Raw genomic sequence first — 21,817 nt, 5'->3', positions numbered from 1 at the left:
GCGCGATCTCTGCTCTCTGCAACCTCCGCCTCCCAGGTTCAAGCAATTCTCCTCCCTCAGCCTCCTGAGTAGCTGGGATTACAGGCATGCACCACCACGCCTGGCTAATTTTGTATTTTTAGTAGAGACGGGGTTTCTCCATGTTGAGGCTGGTCTTGAACTCCTGACCTCAGGTGATCTGCCCGCCTCAGGTTCCCAAAGTGCTGGGATTACAGGCATAAGCCACCATGCCTGGCCCAAAATTTTAATAATTCTTACTTAGAGAAAACTTTTTTCTTCCTCAGTGCTAACGGCAAATGCCATTGGAAAAAAAAATACCCACCAAATACAGTCCCTGTTTGGCATTTTTTCCTCAAATCATTGAATATACCTTTAAGAGGTCAATTTAAAAACTGAAAATTAATATCTGAAAATATTGAAAAAACATAGAGTAGAATTTTAGAAATCTCACTGAGTTGCAGCTTTTTGTTTGTTTCTCTACATTTAGAGGCTGGAGGTGCTTACATTTTGTAATTATTGAGACTTTTAAATGATATATTTATAAAATATTAAAAAATACATGATTTACTGAATGGACCCTTTTTTCTCTGGTTGTCATAGACAGCAACGAATGGCACATTCAAAAGCAAGATCATGTAGTGGTGTGGTTTTCTCCCCTATATTTATCAGAGAGAAAAAGAATTCTATGTGAAGTTAATCTTTAAATTCCCTTTCTCTAGATGCCAGGGTGAAACCTATTCAACTAACAGTCTTAGTTCAGATATGTTAATAACATTCATTAAGACACACCTCTCTTTTATATATAGTCAGCCCTTGATTAATACCCCCATCCTGCCTTCCTGCTTTTGACCTCCCCTTTATAAGATTTCCGTAAATGTTAATTCCATCCACTACAATTTTAACTCAGGGAGAACAACCTTACTGCCAGGTTTGGAGGACAACTCACTGTAGCCTTCTATAGTTGGACTTTACGAATCCCCTCTTGCTGTTCTAGTGATAGGACTTTTATCCTTATGAATTTGGCCTCTAGAGACCAAGTTCTGAGAGATTATTTTCTATATACAGAGAGAAATATGTTAACTTTCTAGTTAACTTAGTGTGAGGATGAAAAGAGAATGATTCAATCTTTGTTTGGAACTTTAAGATCTTAAGCACTTTCAGAAAAGACTTAAAGACTTTTTTAAAGCTAAGTGATGATGTCCAATGAAGAATTTGGAAATATGTTGTCCCATAAATGGTCAGTTGGAGTCTTAGTTCACTCATTCAAATGTTGCAGCTGATGAAGGATTGTGTTTCAGTGCTTAAACAGGAAAATTCTTTTTGTTTGTCTTTCAAATGACATTTCCCAGTGGCTTCAGTTACCATCTGTTGCTGATTAATTTCCCAATTTAGCTACAGCCTAGAATTCATCTCTAATCTACAGACCACATAGCTGCAGAGCCCACATTTTACTTAGGTGTTTTTAAGGATCATTAAACTCAACATATCCTAACCCAACTCATGCTCTTCCCCCAAACCTTGGGACTTCTTTGAATATCAACCATTCTAGGAAATGAAATCTCCAATCGTGCATTTGCAAGAGGCAGAAACCTGCAAGGCATCTTTGACACCACCCCTCAAAATTCATCATCAATTCGGAAACTTTTTAATTTACATATTAGTCAAATGATTACTCATTTCTCTGTTTTCACCGTCATAATCAAATTCTTAGATGTGGCCATCTCTTACTTGTGCAACTATAATGATCCTTTTACCTTTCACTCCTTCCCCAGTCTTGCCCTCCTCTTCTCATCTAGACTCCCTGCCCATGCCAGAGTGATGTCATACAAATGCAAACATGTTTTATTTCTTTTTTTAAAAAAAAAATTTGCACAGCCTTCCATGTTAACAGAATAGAGAACATAATCTTTAAATGAACCTACAAACTTTGTGCAAGAGCTGACTTCTTTCCCCATCACCTGCTTTGTATTCCCAAGCATACTTCCTAATGTCTGAAAGCTTCACATTTGGGGATATAAACAAAACATTGCATAGTCTTTTTTATTTTGCTTAGCATATCAACATTAGTTTATTGGAATAGGTACTGAAAAATTGAAGAAGACCCTCAGATAGAGTGATGCTCATAATATTATTTAATCCATTTATGGGCCTGTGATAGACTGAGTGAAATTATATGAGTTAATTGTCACAGAAATCAATAATAATTCCTATGCACTATTTAGTCTTATGTCCTCTGAAGGATAAGCCACTGTGAAATCACATAATAAGGTTATTTATCATTGTACACTCTCTTTTGGGTTGAGAAGTGGGGCTACAAGTTTGGTTTCTGGAGTTAGACTTCAGTATAAGTTCTCTTCCGTTCATACTTTGTGGTTAAGCTGCTCTAGCTCTTAGATTCTCAATCCACCGATCTATAAAATTCCCATGATAGTTGCAATTCACTCATAGGCTTTTAAAAGGAATAAGTGAGGATATTCATATCACGTATTCATTCACTTATTCCACATGAAATATTCATATCAAGCCTTCAGCTCACTACCTGACACATTGGAGTGTTCCATAAATGCCTCACACAAACAACCACTGTGTGACGGAATAGCAGCATCTCCTTAATACATTTATGACACACTAAACTCTTCCTCCAAGAATCACCCCAGGAAAAATTTCTCTGGCCAAAATCCTACCAAGGACAACTAAATACTATTGGTGGATAGTGTGCTGTTAGCACCTAACTAAACACTAAACTCTTTGGATTAGAACTTTCTTGCTGACACAACTCACCTATACCTGCCTACATAGCCAGGCAGAAAACATAAAATGTTTTTTCTTAATGCAATAGGAAAACTTTGAGCACAAAAAGAAATCAGTTATGTGTACATATTCAGATAATTCATGCTTCTAGAGTCATTGCCACTGTCCCTTCCCAGCTTACCCTCCCTCCCTCCAAGAGTTAATCTAGTCCCCAAACCACTTCGTTCTGCAATTTTGGTTATACAAAAGTTGCTGGGCATGGTGGCTCACATCTGTAATCCTAGCACTTTGGGAGGCTGAGGCAGGCAGATCACAAGGTCAGGAGTTTGAGACCAGCCTGGCCAATACAGTGAAACCCCGTCTCTACTAAAAATACAATAATTAGCTGGGTGTGGTGGCAGGTGCCTGTAGTCCCAGCTACTCGGGAGGCTGAGGCAGGAGAAATGCTTGAACCCAGGAGGCGGAGGTTGCAGTGATGAGCCAAGATCGTGCCATTGCACTCTAGCCTGGGTGACAGAGTGAGACTCCCGCTCAAAAAAAAAAAAGTTAAAACAAAAGCAATGCTTTCTGTGGGTCCACCAAATATTTTTCTAAGTCTGGGAGGAAAGCATTATTTAAAAAGTTGGATGATTTCCCCAGATTTTGCATATAAAATGTCCCACTTCAGAGTTCTTTTTGGTCACAGGGGTGCCCTGAGATGGGGTCAGTTTGCTCAACTTTTCCTATTAAAAACATTTTTTCTTTTTTCTCCAAAACCATAATTTTCATAAAAGCACAGTTTATTCACAATTTTCATCCATATCTAGAATTTCAGCCAGGGCACCGAATTGATTTATACAGAACATTCATTTTGCTTTATTTTGGCCAAAATTGGTATTTATCCTCATTATAGGGCCCTATTCTATCCCAAGAAGCCATAGATACTTCGACATAATTTATCTTACTGAATTTGGTGAAGCTCTTACCAATTATTCTAAGGGCTGGTGTCTTTTTCTCCTAATTTTCTATGTATTCTTTATGTAGCTGGAAGATTAACCCCTCTGCAAAAGGAGTTACACATTTTTTTCTAGTATTTTTAAAAATTTATATTACTTTGCCTGTGGTATTTTTTAATAGAGACGTTTTTGGGGCTTTTTGTTTTATTAAGAGAAAGTATCTCACTCTGTTGACTAGGCTGGAGTACACTGGCTCACTGCAGCCTCAAATTCCTGGACCTAAGTGATCTTCCTACCTCAGCCTCCTGAGTAGCTGGGACTGCAGGCACATGCCACCACACCTGGCTTTAACAAATTTTTTTAGCAGAGTTGGGGGTTTTGCTTTGTTGCCCAAGCTGGTCTCAAAATCCTGGCTTCAAGTGATCTTACCACTGTGGCCTCCCAAAGTGCTGGGATTACAAGTGTAAGCCACTGTGCCAGGCTAGAAGATTTATACATGCAACTTAATTTTTTAGTCTGACTTGTTCACCATTCTATCTCTAATTCATCAGTACCTACAAGAGCATCTGGTGTGCAGTAACTGTTCAATAAGTTCTTTGTGAATGAATGAACAGCTAAAGGAATTGAATATGGGTAGACTCCACCAAAAGAGTCCAGGTTTTAGAAGTTACCTGTGGTCTTGTTCTCCAGCCTTTCTCAATGTAACCAAAGTGCCTCGGAGAACTGTGATGATGTTTATTCTAACACTGGCAAAACATTTGGCTCAACTGTAAGCCATTATTTTGTGGAACCTGTGGATCTCATTAATAATTGAACATTTTAGAAATGATCTTTGGGACAAGTTCATAAAAGGAACAATCAGAACTATTCTCAGATTTATGAATTAGAGATTGCAAATTCTACAAAACTATAGAGGGAAGACCTTCTTTGACTTATGGAGGAGTAGGAAATTTAGTCTTTTCCCCTAAGGTGTTCTTCAGCAAACACAGACTATGTGTTATGTGACTATGTAGTGAGGAAATGTGTTAATGATGCCATACTCAATTTCTCTGTATTGGTTTTAGAGCATAAATATTTCATTTTAGAAGTTTAAAAATGGTGTTAACAAAGGACTAGCATTTCCCGAGTACTGAAAATTTGTATGTGCATATTTAAAAGAATTTTGTCTTTTAGATAACCCTTAAAATGCAGAGTCATCACTGGAATTATTCATTGTATTTCTCAGATTTAAAAAGAACCTGTTAGTTATTCATTTAAATGTTTAAAAAGCAAAACAATCTCCATATTATTCCTTTGCTACATCCCTTGAAAAGAGAGTTCCTATAAATAGCACAATTTGTGTTTGATGGTAAGCTTCTTCCCAGAGAAAAAATAATAGTTTGTGTTTGTGCCAGATGGTTTTCCAGCATTAAGTGCCATAAAAATCCCCTGAAGTGTGTTCAACAGATAAGGCGAAGTGCCAAAGAATGACAGAGAATTAAGTTAAACCCTGTTCACATACAAAATCCATTGAGACTCCATATGCATATTTCCATTTTAAAATCAAAATGTGAAATTAATTCAACATGAATTTAATAGGCAACTATTTAGAGATGTATGATAGATCCTAGGGACAGGATGATGAGTAATATCAGGTCTTCCTCTCTCTGTTATGAGATCCACTCTCTGTTAGGAGAAACAGGCATTTAACCCTTCTTATGGCAGTGACATAAGTGCTACGATGCAGACATACCTAAGACTACATGGAGAAGGTGGCATCCCAACATCTACCAGGCAAGTACAGGCAAGTTCCAGGCAGAGGGAACTCTTTATACAAGGGCTTAAAAATGATTCTTCTTGTAACATTTTCCTTATGAAAACAAAGTGAGGAGAGCTATTGCTCATTTATCTACACTACACGTGCTAGAGAGCAGACATTGGGAGTAGCAGAGAGGGGAGCATCTGCTGGAGGAGGAAATTAAGGATTAGAGGAGACGCACATTTTATTTATGCCAGGATATAAAACAAATTTTTCTCTGCTGTTGATACAAACATCTATGACAAGTTGACCTTTGAACATAATTAGAGTGAACATTTCTAATTCTTCCCCATCCTATTCAAATGGTGTGTGTCACACATGGAGCCAGGTATTAAGCTATGGGCATTCTGAAGGGATTTTGTACACTGGTTGAGCAGCTAGACAAAGTGGTTTCTCTGATTTTTCTCAGTTTTGTACAAACTTGAAATTTTTGTGTTTCTGTCACTAGAGTTAAAAGTCATTTAGATCTCTGATTTACAAAAAGCTCCAAAAAGGACTGAGCAAATTTTGCAGAGCCTGTCTTCCTTTTAGCTAGATTAGACTTGTGTGCTGGCTTCCAAAGCCCACTGCTATCCTCTGTTCCTCAATCAGGACTCCTCCCTTAGAGTTCAAGGAGATAGCTGTTTGAATTCAAGATGTATACAAAAGCAAGGGTTTCTTTCATAATAGGAACCAGGCAGTAACTCTCAAATTAGCTTCCCTCACTCAGGTAAGCACTCTCTACTTTATCATTCACGTTAGATACTTGAAAACATTAAATACCTAATGTTAAGGAATCGTGAAGTTTATAGATGAGTTGAGAAGCTTTGAAAAGTGACCCCATCTAGACTATTTTTTTCACAGCCATGTAAGTACTTAGTGACAAAGTACTTTCTTTGCTTCTAAAAATTAGTTACCAAATGTATCTGAGAATTTGTGACATGCTTCTCTTCCTCTTCTTCATGTGTATTTAGAATGTTTCTTTTCCCCACTGAGTAGTGGTGGTGTATGACAATCACAGTAATCCTGTGGTATTATCTTCCCCCCCCGCTTTTTTTCTATTCCCGTAGCTGTTACTGTTCATTTCTGTATTGAAGAGTACAGAAGACAGGAATACATTTAAAGTAAAGCATCAATCACTTGAGCTCAAAAGAATACCCTTAATTGAATCATGTTTTTCACTTCGGGAAAAAATGCGAGTGAATATTCATTTTTATTCATAATGTAATCTTCTATTTACATGATAACTACATAATAACAAGTTGAAATAAATTATTAAATATTCTATATGGGGCATGTAATTAAGAAATAAATATATCTATATCCTGTCTTTTCTTGCATTGCATAATTTGTCTTCACAGCAGTAAGGAAAATTTATAACAATGAACTATTCTATCTTTAAATTTCTTCTTCAGATGTTTTGTTAAATATAGCAGTAGAGAAGACAATCTCTTGGCTTACCAACATGATTTGTTTGCCTGTTGGCTAGGTAATTTTCTCAATTAAAAAACCATAAGTATATAAGGAAAAAAACTAGACATGGCTAACACTAACTCAGTTTAATGCAAATAAAACAGTGGATTAGATATTCTTTGTTATAGTGAATTTTTAAGAGTTTGATACAGGGGTTGATTTTTGCTTATTATTACTGTCATTATTTTTATTGACAAGGGGGTTCCTCTAGCCCTTGCAAACTGGATCATAACAATGCATTCAATACAGAGATAAAAGTAATGAGATCAGGAATTGTCCTGCGACAATAATTACCTTGGAGAGAAAAGATAAAATCTGGAAAGAGAAAATCGCAAGGACTTGGAAAGCACTCATATGTAATGTTAGAATTATAAGGATGTTTTCAAGGTTAATTTGCTATTTGAGTTCATCCTTCTTGGATAGAAATTCCCCAAATACACATGTATCTGAGTTATTTTTGACATGTTTTTAAGGAAAAAAAATTCGATAATTTTTAGGGTGAGTAATATACATTGTTCACGTAAAAATGTTCAATCTTCAAATGATTATACATTCATCTTAAAAAGCCTGGACTTCAGCAAGAAGTGCCAAAAGAAATGGCCACTTTGGGAGTAAAATGCATTTATACTTAAGATGAATAGTTTTTAAACTTTAGAGTTAACCAAATCACCTGCAGGGCTTGTAAAGTACCCATTACTGAGCCTCCCTCTCAGTTTCTGGTTCAATATGTCCAGGATGGAGATTGAGAATTTCTATTTCTAACAGTGTCCCAAGCCCATGCTATGATGTTAAGATTGCTGGTCTGGGGACCAGAATTTGAGAACAAATGCTTTATATGAATGTTAAATGAAGCTGAGAGTTGATAATCAAAAAGTTAAGATGAGTAAGAATTTGGAAATCTGCTGCTGAACTGGTATATACAAAACTGATATTCCAATTATTCAAAAAGCCACTGAGTAATTAGAATGCATACTGATCTTCACCCATATGGCTGCACCTGTGCATGTGACTTAACTAGTCAGATTACCGTATGCAACTACTCTCTCAGGTTCCAATCAGCCTAGTTGTATTAACTCTTATTGGAGGTGGGGAGGTTTCACAGTGACTCAAGGGCCAATTAAATCCTTTCAAATTCAAGGTTTATTGCAAGGCTTTCACACACCAACAATTATGCAAATATATTTAACACACACAGACAGTAATAAGAAAAAAAGGGAATAAACTACTGATGAGTAGCTCAGGAAACCAACACATTGCTGGCCATGGGTTTGGGGTGTTGCAGCACTTAGGCAGAAAGGAGGCCTCAGCATTCTCACCAGCAGGGAGTCTGCAGGCATCTTAGCCCTGGTCAGTTTCTTTTCTGTTTCTACGACCCTTCACAGGTGTGTTCATGGCCATTATCTCGGCAGTCGTTTGGCTTCACTTACTTGCCAAGTCTCAGGGTGTCTGGACACAGCAGGTGCTACTTTATCCCCTCAGTCTACCATATATGTCTTTATAACTTTGAGGGGTCAGCAATTTAACTGTGGGCTGAGTCACTTGTCATAAGTGACTCCATTTTGAGAAATTTAGGATCATAAAACAGTAATATATATTATCAACATTAAAAAAGATAAAATTTTAAGCTTTTTTTCCTGTAATCATTTAAGATTTTAGGATATTATATTTTATCTGATAATTTTTATCTCTGAAATAATCTAAGCTAAAATTTAATAAATTATATTTTTTTTAAAAAAAACAAAAAAAGGAAAAAACATTTCAGTTGGCTGAAATGTTCTCTTCTTTCCCCAAGGAGGATGGTGACATCTCTAATAACCATTCATTTTTTCTTTTCTGGTGTTACATTTTAATATTGCAAGGGAAGAAAAAAATCATTCCTCTATCCTTCATAATTCCTAGCTGGGACAGACCCTTACAAAAAAGACAGATTAACAGGAGAAAAAACAAACAAAAGTTTACTAAGATGTATAACTCAGGTATGCATGCACGATGACCCAGAGAAATTAGTAAACCCCAAGAGTAGACTCAAAGAGATGACTTTGACTTCAGGCTTGAATACCATCCTTTGCTGAAACAAGGAAAAAAGTATATAGAGAAAGGCCCAGTTATGGGGAGGTGGCCAGGAGGAGTACTATAAACAAGAGTAACGTGTGTGATGCAGATTTAAATTCATGCCTTCTCCATTGATCAGAGTCTGTAGTGATTTAGAGTCATCCTTATCTTCCTGGTACTGGGAGGGAGACATATAGATGTAAATTTCTCTTTAAAAAAAGGGTAACTTCTCTGCTCGGAGAAATTCTCCTTTGTCTGCTATTTCTGAAAATAATCAGCTCAAAATGGTCTTTATACTATATTTGCAGTGGAATATTCTGGTCTCCTATTGTAATTATCTTTTTGGGTTCTTCCTGCCCACTGCACACAGAAAACCAGTTCACTGACACCGTCGTATTGCAGTAAAGAAAGAGTTTAATTAACATAAGGCTGGACATGTGGGAGAATGCAAGTTATCACTCAAATTAGTCTCTCCAAAGACTCTGAGGTTGGTGTTTTTCAAGGACTATTTGGTGGGCAGGGGACTAGAGAATGGTTGCTACTGATTAGTTGGGGATGCAATCATAGGGGTGTGGAAAATGTAATGAGTCCTCCTCTGGGTGGGGGACCACAGGACCTGTGGAATCATGAGTCGTGAGTTTTGGTGGGGTTCCTCAGTTGTCAGAATGAAAAAGTCTGAAAAACATCTCAAAAGACCAACTTTAGGTTCTACAATAGTGATGTTATCTTTAGGAGCAATTGGGGAAGTCACAAATCTTGTGACCTCTGGCCACATGACTCCTGTGCAGTAAAGGATTACAGTAACTAAGCCTACATTTTAGCAGGATTCGGGTCCCTTCCATAATCCTAATCTTGTGGCCTTTTATGGGTCTTGCAAAGGTGGTTTCAGCCCTGAACAAGGTGGGGATCAATTTTAGGAAGGGACTATTATCCTTGCTTCAATGTTAAACTATATATTAAATTTCTCCCATGGTTAGCTTGGCCCACGCCCAGGAATGAGCTAAGATGGGCCACCTATGAGGTTATAAGCAAGATGGAGTCAGTTGTGCTAAATTTCTCTTGCTTTCATAATCTTTGCAAAGGCAGTTTCATTCCAGTCATGTTTTGGGGTGGCATGTCCTGAATTCCATCAGTGTGATAAAGTTTATTTTAATTCAAATTTAATATATGATAAAATTACATGACATCACAAACTAAAAAGGCTACCTTGTTCTTTTTGAAATTATTTGTGTTCATGAAAATTAATTGGTTATGGTTATTGGATATATATGCTTATAATAAATGTCTGAGTTTTTAAAAAGCATAAAGCATGTTTTGTAAAAGAGATGTGAAAAGTATACAAGGTATTGGTGCTAATGGAATAAAAGAAATACTAAAAAGTAACTTCTCAGTGAATTTTATAGGGCAATAACAATTTATAGAGAAGTTTCTTATTTAGCCAAATAAGATAAATGTGCATGAGCATGTTTCAAAATGACAAAACCCCTCTCTCAAATGTTAGCTAATTAAGGCTTATTTTTATCTACTGAAACTTCAGTTGCATTTCAACTAAAAACCATTCTGAAATATTGAAGATAAAATTTGAAGATTGAAAAGTGGCTGACTACTGGTGACTAAAGTGTGGTCATTATTACATCTAAAATGGCGTTCTGTTCTACAGGAACGCGTGTGTGCATATCTTTAATGTCAGCACTTGCCTCTGGGATGACACTTATTAGATTTAATGGTGTCATGTGCTATTTCAAGATTGGCATAGTGGTTTTTATAACACAATGTGCTAATATTCCACTTATTATTTAAAGTGTTAAAAGAAAAACTATAGACAAATTAAATTTAGCGGAGTTTAATTGAGCAAAGAACAATACAAGAATTTGACAGCCTCTAGAACCAGGAAAGGTTTAATAAGACTCCAGGGCTCTCATGTGCCTGAATAACATTTATAGACACGAAAAGGAAAGTGACATACAGCAAGCAGAAATGAGGTACAGAGATAGCCTGATTGGTTAAAGCTCCCTGTTTGTCCTGTTTGAATTTGGTTTGAGCAGTTGGCTGCCTGTGGTTGACTTAAGTCCAGTTGCTGTGACTGATTTAGACTCCGCTACTTGTTATACAGAAAGTAACAGTCTGTTTACACATCAAGTTAGGTTACAGTTTACTATGTATGCAGAAACTTTTAGGCCAAATTTAAGATAGGTAGGAGGTAGCTTTAGGCTAAACTTAATTCAATTTAATAAAAATAGCTGTTAAAGCTCAAATCTTATTGTTTTGCTCACGTCCATATGTACTATGATCACTCGATTCTGCTTTAGTTTTAAAATACAAAATTCTGAAATATGGTAGAACGAATTAGTACAGTTACTTATTTAACTTAGAAGTCATATCTGTGAAAAATAATTATTTGCATGTGTATTGAGAATTCCCAGGTGTCTGGCAATGACGACCCTCAGAAAATTGCTGATAAATAATAAGACACAATCTCTTAGGGAATTTGTTGTGCTAGTATATGGTATAACTGTCCCACACTTCTCTGCTCAAAAGAAAAACAGAGGAGGCCCAAAGAGACATCCCAGGCCAACTGATGCTTTAAAAAAATCTCTCAGTAAAATTCTTTCTTAGGCTGCAGCTTTTTTTTACAGTCACAGAGAGAGAAAATATGGATGAATAATCTATCTACTTCAATCTATGTGTCTACCTGCATCTATCAAGTGGCCTAAAGGGATAAGGAGACTGGCTGGGTTTTCTGCCTTCACATAGGGAATACACTGTTATACAGCATACCTGAATCAAGGTAGATCTAGAGTTATGGCGTCACTACAGATAAATTAGAAAAAATTATGCTAGGATAATTTAGGAACTGTCCAATAAATTCTATAAACATTACCTAAAAGTCAATGATAAAGAAAATTTAAAATGTCTAGAAGGGTTATCTGTCTATATTAGCCTTCCAACTTGTATGCCCACTTCCACCCCAACACACATACCCTGCACAATTACAGTCATATTGATATTGATGTCGTCTGCAACCATCACCCCACTATACTCAATTTCTCCTAAATTCTACATGTCTTGGTTTATCTATAACGCCTTGGACCTTCGTATAATTTATTTACTTATTTTTAATTTGGGAAAGGCTTATTTGCCTTTAAATCAGATAATTTATAATTAAAATAATTATTATCAAGGTGTTTTGGTACTGTCATTCAATAAACGAGTGAATATGCATTTCATTTTGTCTTATTTTGCATTTTGCATTTTAAGATATTAAGTGTCTCTGTTGGGAGCCTATCAACTTCCGGTCATTTTGTCACCCTGTTCTTCCCACAACTCCCTGAGCTGTTTCACTTGTTAGAGGGAATTGGTTCAGTTGTGCCTGTGCAGAGAGGTTTTTGTTTGTTTGGTATTTGGGTTTGTTTTGGTTTGTTTTTGTTTTTGTTTTTGTTTTTTGGTGTAAGACTTTCTTAACTTGTGGGCTTCTTTTGTAGTAAGTTTCTTAATTTCAAAAATAGTGATAATCACCTGGTCCTATGACACGTTAAAACAAAGTGTTGTTTAATTTTAAATGCCACTGAGAATGTTAGATTTGTTAGGAACCTATGAAATGTCTATTTTGGAGGTATAAGTGGAGATAGCATGATTAATCTCACCCCCCATCTTTTAATATATATTATCTATTAAACATTCACTTGTATCACCAAGGAAAGGGTTACTTGCAAAGAGAAGAGAAACTCTGCTTTAAGGGAAATGATATAGCCAGATGCCTAAAGAAGATGACCTGTGATCCTGTGATTTTAATTGAATACAGCATATCGTTCTCAAATGTTATGGCCAAAGGACTTGATATACTAAAAATGAGAATTAGGCAGGGGAAAAAAAAGACAAAATTTTGTCCTCAAAGTGGCATTCTCCATGTAGAATCATCAACTTAATCCAATCTATCGCTGGTTCCTCAATTAACTATAGCATGTCTTAACTTCATATTTTGGCTCACACTATGTCTTTTGATGTTATGTGTTGTTGGAAAACTTGTAACTGATGCATGAGTGTGCTCTCTGTTCAAACTGTTTCTAATATATAATTTCCTTGTCCAGTGTTCTTTCAATAAGGGTACCTAGTCCTTTGAGGATATCTTGCTAGAATGATGCAAATGAAGATGTGGACTATTTAATTATTTGTTAAAACATATTATATTGCAACACCCTAGTTATCGCAGGTTCTGTAATGAAGAGGACAATGTGATTATTATTTTTTGGCAAAGTGAAATACTTAGTTTAAATAAGCAATGGGAAGTAATGGATAATCTAACAGGAGTAATCCTCTACTGAGATATCCTTTTCTGGGGGACATTTGGAAAGGTTATGACCTGGAAAACCTAAGTTAAGAATCTTCCTGGTCATCCTTACCCTACCCACCAACTACAGTCTTTTCTCCCCCAAGAAATAAACATTAATAAACATACATTTATTTAAATATGACTTTCTATCTCTAGGTTTTTTTTTTTTTTTGAGATAGAGTCTCGCTCTGTCACCAGGCTGGAGTGCAGTGGTGTGATCTCGGCTCACTGCAACCTCTGCCTCCTGGGTTCAAGCGATTCTCCTGCCTCAGCCTCCCGAGTAGCTGAGACTACAGGTGTGTGCCGCCACACCCAGCTAGTTTTTGTATTTTTAGTAGAGATGGGGTTTCACCATGTTGGCCAGGATAGTCTTGATCTCTTGACCTCGTGATCCACCCACCTCAGCCTCCCAAAGTGCTTGGATTACAGTCATGAGCCACCACGCCCGGTAATTAATGTATTTCACTATACCGCTCCCCGACAAAAAAAAAAAAAATGCTCTTAGGAAAATAAAACATGAGAAAATGCATATCACTCTAAACTCTCTCTATATATATCTCAGAAGGCACAAGCAAAAGAATTGGATTGGCCCCATTAGGTAGTACAAACACACTGGAGCCTCCCAACAATGGACTGGGGCATGAAAGATCCATGCGCTGAAAAAAATGACACTAAGTTGAACTTCTCAGACTACCCTTGGTAAGAAGTGAGGAGAAAGAATCTGAAATTGCCCGGCTTCTGTGTGCTCCATTTGAACTTAAGAAGTGCATTTGCTTTTGAACTCTAAAGCTTCAATCTCAGTCTCCAGGGTGCTTACTTCCCCTGTTTTGTGTGAACCTTTCCTTGTAGACACCTGTTGAGGACTGTATTAATAAGACACATTGTAGAAAGAGAAAATGCATTTTCTAAGCCAAGAAGGTGAAAGCTACTCTTTTCTAGGGCTCTTGTTAATCTTTGGGAGCCCAGCATCTTCTGTGGCAGAACAAAGACGATACAGGTGTAAATTCTTATTTTTTTTCCCCGCTCCCACAAAGAAAATGTTGTTGATGTGTCAGTGTTCAGCTACATTTCTCTTAAGATAAACAACAGAGTATTTCTTCCTTCTATCCTGAGGTTTTACAACTGGATTCCCATTGCTTTCTAGCATCATTCTAAATAGAACCCCACTGTCTGGCCACGGCCAGAATTAGCTCGAATGGTACCTGTTATTGAAAGGGAGTCTGTATTTGCAGTAATACAGAGAATGCCAGTTTAGAAATGAGCCTGATTGCATGGTTCATTTTGTTCTCCTTTGTAGAGCCAGGCTGCGGCCCACTACAAAGGCACGAAACATGCCAAGAAGCTCAAAGCACTGGAAGCCATGAAAAATAAGCAGAAATCTGTAACTGCCAAGGACAGCGCAAAGACTACCTTCACCTCCATCACTACCAATACCATCAATACCAGCTCTGACAAAACAGGTTAAGCAATGATCTTTGTTGTTGTTGTCCTCGTCGTTGTCGTTGGGGATTCCCTCCCTTGTCTAGCCCCATGTCTGTTTACTTATGTGCCTGCCATATTGATTCATGCTTGAGCCATCTTTCTGTATAATGGTAATTGTTTCCTCTCATTTTTCCAAACCCCTACAAGATTAAGATAATCACTAATTATATTCCAGATTTTGCATTTTGCAAGAGTCCTGTGGCCGTTTCAGAGGAATAGTCATAAAAGGCATTTGAAGCCATGTACCCCATAACTCTTTTTGAGAAATGAAACTTTTCAGTGTGCAGCATTTGCATCTTGTATGCAGCACCTTAGCTTATAACTGCATGGCAGATTTAATTTAATTGTGAGTACACAGCAAAGTATGCTAAATGAATTGAGAAGGCCCCAATAAGGGCATTATTACAGAAAGCCTTTATTGTCATAAATTCCAAATACTGCATTGTTTTAAGTAGTGGCTGTGTGATACTGGGCTTGTTATGGCTGGGTAACCTTCCCTCTGCAAACACAGGTAAGTGTTATTGATACCAATTACTCTTTTTAACAGAGTCTTCATGGTGAAATAATGGCCTCTGAATGGCCCCTTGGGATAGCTCCTGCCAACGACCAGCTCATTCATAATAGGGGAAGCTAGTGAGGTTTCGCCAAGCTGACATTTTAAATATAAGACCACTGGTTTTCGAAATCTACAGAGAAAATATTCCTCTGTGATTCATGGATATACCTCTAATAAATCACTTTCTAGAACACAGAGACTGTTATACCTCAATTGTTTTCCAGTCCATGTGAATGGCAATGGTAAGGAAACGTTCATATCATCACCAATGGTAGTGTCTTAACTAAAAGAGGATCTTCTGGATATGACTGATGAAAACAGAAAATAAACAGTGAATGAATAGAATAGATTACAACAACCTTATTACACAATGTAACATCCTTATTACACAATGGACACATATCAGCTCTTCCAAGGACTGGGGATGCTGCAAGTGAATCTGTAAGGGATAATAATATTCTTAGTTCCTGTGGCATTTTGTATTTTCTTCAGGTATTATTGTAGATGCATCATGCTGCCCTCCCTAAAAGCCCTGTGTCTTCCCTCAGCCTGAATACATGTCTCATCTTTGTATGCTGGCAACTGGTCTGGCATGGGATAAATGCTGAGTAAAATGTCTGTTGAATGACTGAGCCTTATTTCACTCCTTTGGTTTGGTTCTCTGATGTAGCCAAGTTTGTGCCACCACATACTAAAGAGGAAAATAAAAGACAGGCTTGTCATATTCACTTCTTTGTTATCCAGAGCAAGAGCTGGATTGTGCCATTTTATTAATTTAGATTTAAACCTTTTAGGGAAAGCTTTGGTCTTTTCTCTAATAATCGAAGACAACCTGCTTTATTTTGAGGGCTGAAAGAGAATGAGTGGTAATGAAGCAGGTAAGTGTAATTTCTGCTCCCGGATATTGGGTCACAGGTGGGGATCCCCAAAGCAGCATCTGGCATAGAGAAGTGCAGAAAAATCCTGAAGCCTTTCAATGCAAAGAAGGCAGTAGGTAGGGAGAACAAAGAGATGAGTTTGATGTAAAGGGTTAAAGTGACGTTTTTCCTTGCTCCAAATTTTTTCTACTTTTAGACTTTTTAAATCAACAATTCATCTTTGGGTTATCTTGACTTTTTTAAAATATGAAAATATGTGTTTCATTAAGGATGCACATCATTTAAAAATATATATATGTGTGGTAGGTAGAGCTGCTAACTTGAGTTAAGAAAAGCCCCCCGGAGCTTGCTGTGAGCCGAGATTGTGCCACTGCACTCCAGCCTGGGCGATAGAGCGAGACTCCATCTCAAAAAAGAAAAAGAAAAAGAAAAAGAAAAAGCCCCCAGGTGTGTTGTCTCTGTTAAGTAAATGGGTTGTGACCACATACTTTCATCTCTTAACTTAGAGACTAGAATATGTCAACCTAGAATAATCCAAAGGGTCAGAATCTAGTTTAAAGAGAGTTTATCCAAGTGTAAAGTTGGAGAATGGCTGCCCAGAAAACACAGATTCCAAAGAATGGAAGTCAGTATTCCAAAGTGTAGAAGTTTAGTATCATTTTTATAGACAAAGTTTAGGGAAGTTTAACAGAATTTCAACACCTCTTTCTATATAAGGCTTAATGCTTAGTTACAGTAATCTGACATTGGTTGGGGTGGTCTTATTCTTTTGGGAAAGGTATATTTAACATTTTATACTGAGGATTTAATACTCATGGGGTCTTTTGCACCATCTAGTCTTAGGTACAGGACAATAAAGGATGTAGTTAATATATAACAAATATCAGTAATTGGAAGTGGGAGGCAGTCTGGTGTCTGGTCTCTCCTAGTCATTTACAGAACAAGAAAATGAGGAAGAGAATTAACCCCAAAGAAGCAGAAATTGCAAACATGTTATGTGACTCAGTCACCAGTGCCTAACACCCCCACCCCACCCCTTGGCATAATAAATTTAGAGGGTCCTTAAATTTTATTTTCTTTTACAACTTTGAAGGGTGGCAGTCTTCCAGGCTCTGTCCTTTCAGAAGTTGAGTGGTAACAAACTTTGGATTTGTCTTTTGAAGATAACATAAACATGCCAGAACTTACCTAACAGTGGAAATGGTGTTGAGATGATGAAGCACCCTTCCAAGCTGGAGCTAGAGAAAATTTCAGAAGGGCAGAAGAGACAGTAAAGTCTGTAAAGTTGGTGCAGATATTCTAAAGCCAAAAGAAGGAAGTGATGGACATTAGGAAAGACATTGCTTTCCTAATCCATGAGGACCTATATCAGGAAAAAACAAAACAAAACAAAAAAACAAACAAAAAAGCAAGTTATATAGGTTGAGAGACTAAGAGTTCCAGCACACTCATCAGATATTTTGAGCCAAATTCTCTTTAAACTGAATTTACACAAGACTCTCTATGAGAGTCTTGTGTAAATGGGTCTACACCCATGTCGTAGACCCTTATTCTATTTGTATTGCCATATAAACCTGAGGCATCTAGGCTAACAAATTTGAGTTTTCTTAATGCAATTACATGTTCTTTTTATTACTATGTGCTTCCTCATACTGATTAGCACAACTCTGAAAACAAAATGAGTCTGAGCCTGGCACAGTGGCATGTGGCTATAGACCCACCTACTTGGAAGGCTGAGGCACAAACAATTCCTTGCATCTGGAACTTTGAGACTGGACTGGGCAAAATAAGTGAGACCTCATCTCAAAAAAAAAAGGACTCTGAGCTAATTTTGTAGAATAGTTAAATACTCGGCAGAAGGAGAAGAAGAGGTAGATAAGACTCTAGAATCAAAGATCATGCATTTTTTAATAATAAAAAGAAAATTTCTGGTAATGCACAAGAATCTTTTGTGATTTGTAGGCTTGTCCATATATAAAAGATAGAGACACATGAAATCACATTTTAGTAATTTATCAAATCATTTTAATAAAAAAACTATATGAAAAGAGTAATCCAATTATATATATATTTTAAAAACCCAAACTAATTCCTTTGAAAAATGTTAAACATGTCATACTTTGGTAAATGAGAACCCCTGGAGAGGGTTGGGGCAACAATAGTGAAAAGGGGAAGAAATGGTATGGACTTTAATTAGAAAATTGATTTGGCGGTTTTCTCTAAAATGTAAGAAATAGAAAGAATACTCATAGAAACTAAATTTTCATTGTAAACCTAGTTGACTGATATAAAGACAATTTTGATTGATAATTCCTCTTTAATTTTCAAGTCATATATTATTTATTAGTATAAATAATAAGGTTTTATCTGCTGCCTTGGGGTAACACATACATCTAAACCATGGGGTTAGCTCCTATTCACTAACTTTATGATCTTGGGTTTTTGTGTTGCCTTTTTCTCTCTCTAATTATGCCAGTCTGCTAGAGTGCTGAGCAGAAAATTGTATTCAGTGATCAGCCACTGACTATTCATAGAAAGAATGCCTAGTTCATCTATCTCAAGGCAAAAACACACTTCCTAACGTTAAAGAACAATTTTAGTTCTTGCGATCTAATGAAGAGTGTTAGGTTGGTGAATTTACTTGTATAAAAGTTTACAGGTAAAAGTAATATTTTTAAAAAATATATTGAGCACTCTAAATTGCTGATAAGAGTGGTTACTATTTGTCACAGAATATTTCATAGAGCATTTCCAAAGATAGCCAGAATAATTGTCTAATCTAGCAAGTGTTTTTAAATACCAAGTTTTTTATTTAGACAAATTAATGGCAAAATTTTAAAAATTATACTCAAAGTAACTAGGCAAGTGTAACTAACTTGTGTTGTTTGTTCTTCTATGAAATGACAAATTCAGATTTGTCTGAATAAGTTCTGTACAAGGTCATTCTCTGATCTTTCTTTACTTTTGATTCTTAGGGAATCTCATTCACATTGTTTATCAGTTAGGTTAGGCTAGGTTATATTGCAGTAATAAACAACCTCTAAAATCCTAGTGGCTTTTGCAATATCTAATTATTTCTTACTCATACTACATATCAGCTGTGGTTTTTCTTTCATCTTAATTTAACTCCAGGACTAGGCTGACGAAGCAACCACTAGCTGGAGAATTCTATGGAAGAGGGGAAAAGGCTCTTAGAGCTTTTTAGTGGACTGACACATAATATTTCTCTCACTTTTCACTGGTAAGTTACATGGCCAAGCCTGATTACAATGGGGCAGGGAAGAATAATTCTCCTCTAGAGAAGCAAAACAGATATTAGTCAGCAATTATATAACATTCTATTGTTAACTTCAATCACTAGATCTACAAATTTGGAGAGAAGAGCTTTATTTCTTATAGAGTTACAGCCTGCAGGGTGGCCATCCTGCCAGTCTGGGAAGCACAGCCTCCATCAGAGTCTGAGAATAGGTACTTCGAGGGAGGAGAGATAAAACAGGAATTTATGCTGAAACGGTTGGCCAAGTATACATATTCAATGAGATATAGGAGGAGCTATGAATATCGACAAAGGGGGGATGCATGCTTGCATAGTAAGGAAACATTCATGTTACATATGACCCATGTTCATTTTGGGGTGGAGACTTTAAATAAATTACAGTTAGGTCCTTTGAGTCAAAAGCTGAAACAGGGACATGAAGGCACTTACATATGCAGCCTCTGTAAACTGGTGAGAACCAGTCCATGGCCAGTGGTCTCTTATTAAGAGAAAGTTACTGAAGTCGGTTTCTTGTCCAGTCAAGGCTGTAGTTATGGCTTGTGAAAAGTTGGGGAGTGTTAGGCAATGTCTGGTGGTCAGTGAGCTGCAATTGTTTCAATATTGCTTATCTTGAGTCCAGTGCTTGTTTAGCTGCTAGAGAAAAGAAAAATGTTGTGATAGTTAGAACAGTTAGAACGTAGTTTACTCTCTACGTGTAGGGGTGTGTGCCTTAAACTTTGTCTGGCATGGCCTTAGTTGTTGTTTAGAATTTTGTATCTTATTGCCACAAAGAGTCTGTTCCTTCAGTCTTATGGTCTCTATTTGAACACTATCATGGCTTCCTTCAAGTATCACTTGTGCTTAGATGTCTTAAGATTCTCTTGCCCTGTCCTTCTCCGAAGTCCAGATCTGCTTTTCCATGGCCTATTGCTCACTTACTTGGATGGCTTTCTAGCATCAATACTTAACAGATTCAAAACACAAACAAACAAATGAAAAAAAAAGTCCTCATCCTGACCATCATCATTATTTTGAGTTCTGCACTTCCCAGATTTGAAAGCTTTCTAGTTGTCTTTTCCTCTCCTAAATTCTCACTTCTATTCAATTGCTAGAGTCCACTTCCCTCCCATTCCTGGAATGGTTCATGCTTTTACATGTTGTTACTACCCACATCCTGGCCTTGTAGATCTATGTCTTTCACATACATTTGCTCTAGCCTCTATGCAGGTCTAACTGCCTCCACACCTGTGTCTTGACAACCATGTTCTTCATTTTACTCTCCAGTTATACTCTACAGTACATAAACCACATCTCTTACCCATTCAGAAATCTTTAATGTACCTCTGTGCTGGACCCCATGATCACAACCTACGTTTCCAAACTTCTCTTCCACTGCTTTCCTGCAATATTTTCCACTAGAGGCACACCTTGTTTTTCCATTGCTGTTTCTTGTACTGTAGTTCTAAAACACTGAAAAGTCTTTCACTTTTCTTCCTCCTGACTATAAAGCTCCATAAAACCAATTCCTTTCTAGTTGCCCTATCATATTCTTGCTAAAGGGAATTTTTCTGCCTTTACCTTCTCTCATTGCTAGAGGGCATGCCTCTTGAGAGTACTCCCTTGATTAATTATTTTGCTTATGTTTTTATTTACAGAGTACTTTTTATATAAAAGATAATAAGTCAAGAGTTTTAAAACTTGGAACAATCAGTTTTGTGTTTCTGTTCTTGGATTGAAGCATGGTAAAGCTTTAGACTTTTGTATTTGTGTATAGATGGTTTCATGAAAGAACAGTGGTTCTCATTAAAACAGGGGATTCTGTGATATTGCTCATCAAATTTCAGAGTTGCAAGTTTTACTAAAGGTCATCAAGTCTAACCCCTAAAGGAGATTGTTGTTGTTGTTGTTGTTGGTTTTTGAGATTCTCTAGTCCTGCAAGTAAAGAACACTTGACATTTCTAATGGCCCTTCAGTGACTATCAATCAGGAGTTAATTAGCCTATTGAGTATATGGATTTACTTTAGTCATCTAATTGGTAAAGTCTGAGAACATTTCTCCCTGGTTCTATTACATAATTCTCTTTATCAAGTCTCACTGAATTGCAAATGTATTCATCAGATAAAGCTACTAATTACAATTTAAATTTGCACTTTTCACTCATGACTCAGTCTTCTTTGTATCCAGTTTCCCTTTTTCTCTTTTAATTTTAAAATTGTAAACCAGGGATGTTGTACTCATCAGACTTAAAGGTACCAAAAGTAAAATACTTTTGAATGTATTGTTAAGGAGGTCTATGAATGCAAAGGAACTTTTATTTGCTCTTGAT

General features: G+C 36.8%; 1 protein-coding gene across 8 annotated transcripts in view; it reads left to right on the top strand.

Annotated features, from left to right (window-relative positions):
* ZNF385D (zinc finger protein 385D) overlaps nucleotides 1-21,817 on the top strand; it is a 943,735-nt gene that overhangs the window by 836,207 nt on the left and 85,711 nt on the right. For all 8 annotated transcript variants that reach the window (XM_019024766.4, XM_019024765.4, XM_055383493.2 and 5 more), the window contains one exon: nucleotides 14,616-14,778. In XM_019024766.4, coding sequence (XP_018880311.3) covers nucleotides 14,616-14,778 — 163 coding nt within the window. The remainder of the gene's footprint in view (nucleotides 1-14,615; nucleotides 14,779-21,817) is intronic.

The sequence above is a fragment of the Gorilla gorilla genome, chromosome 2 (assembly GCF_029281585.2).
Source record: "Gorilla gorilla gorilla isolate KB3781 chromosome 2, NHGRI_mGorGor1-v2.1_pri, whole genome shotgun sequence".
Classification (NCBI taxonomy): Eukaryota; Metazoa; Chordata; class Mammalia; order Primates; family Hominidae; genus Gorilla; species Gorilla gorilla.
Note: the sequence above shows the minus strand (reverse complement) of the source record. Positions and strands in the feature narration are given on the sequence as shown.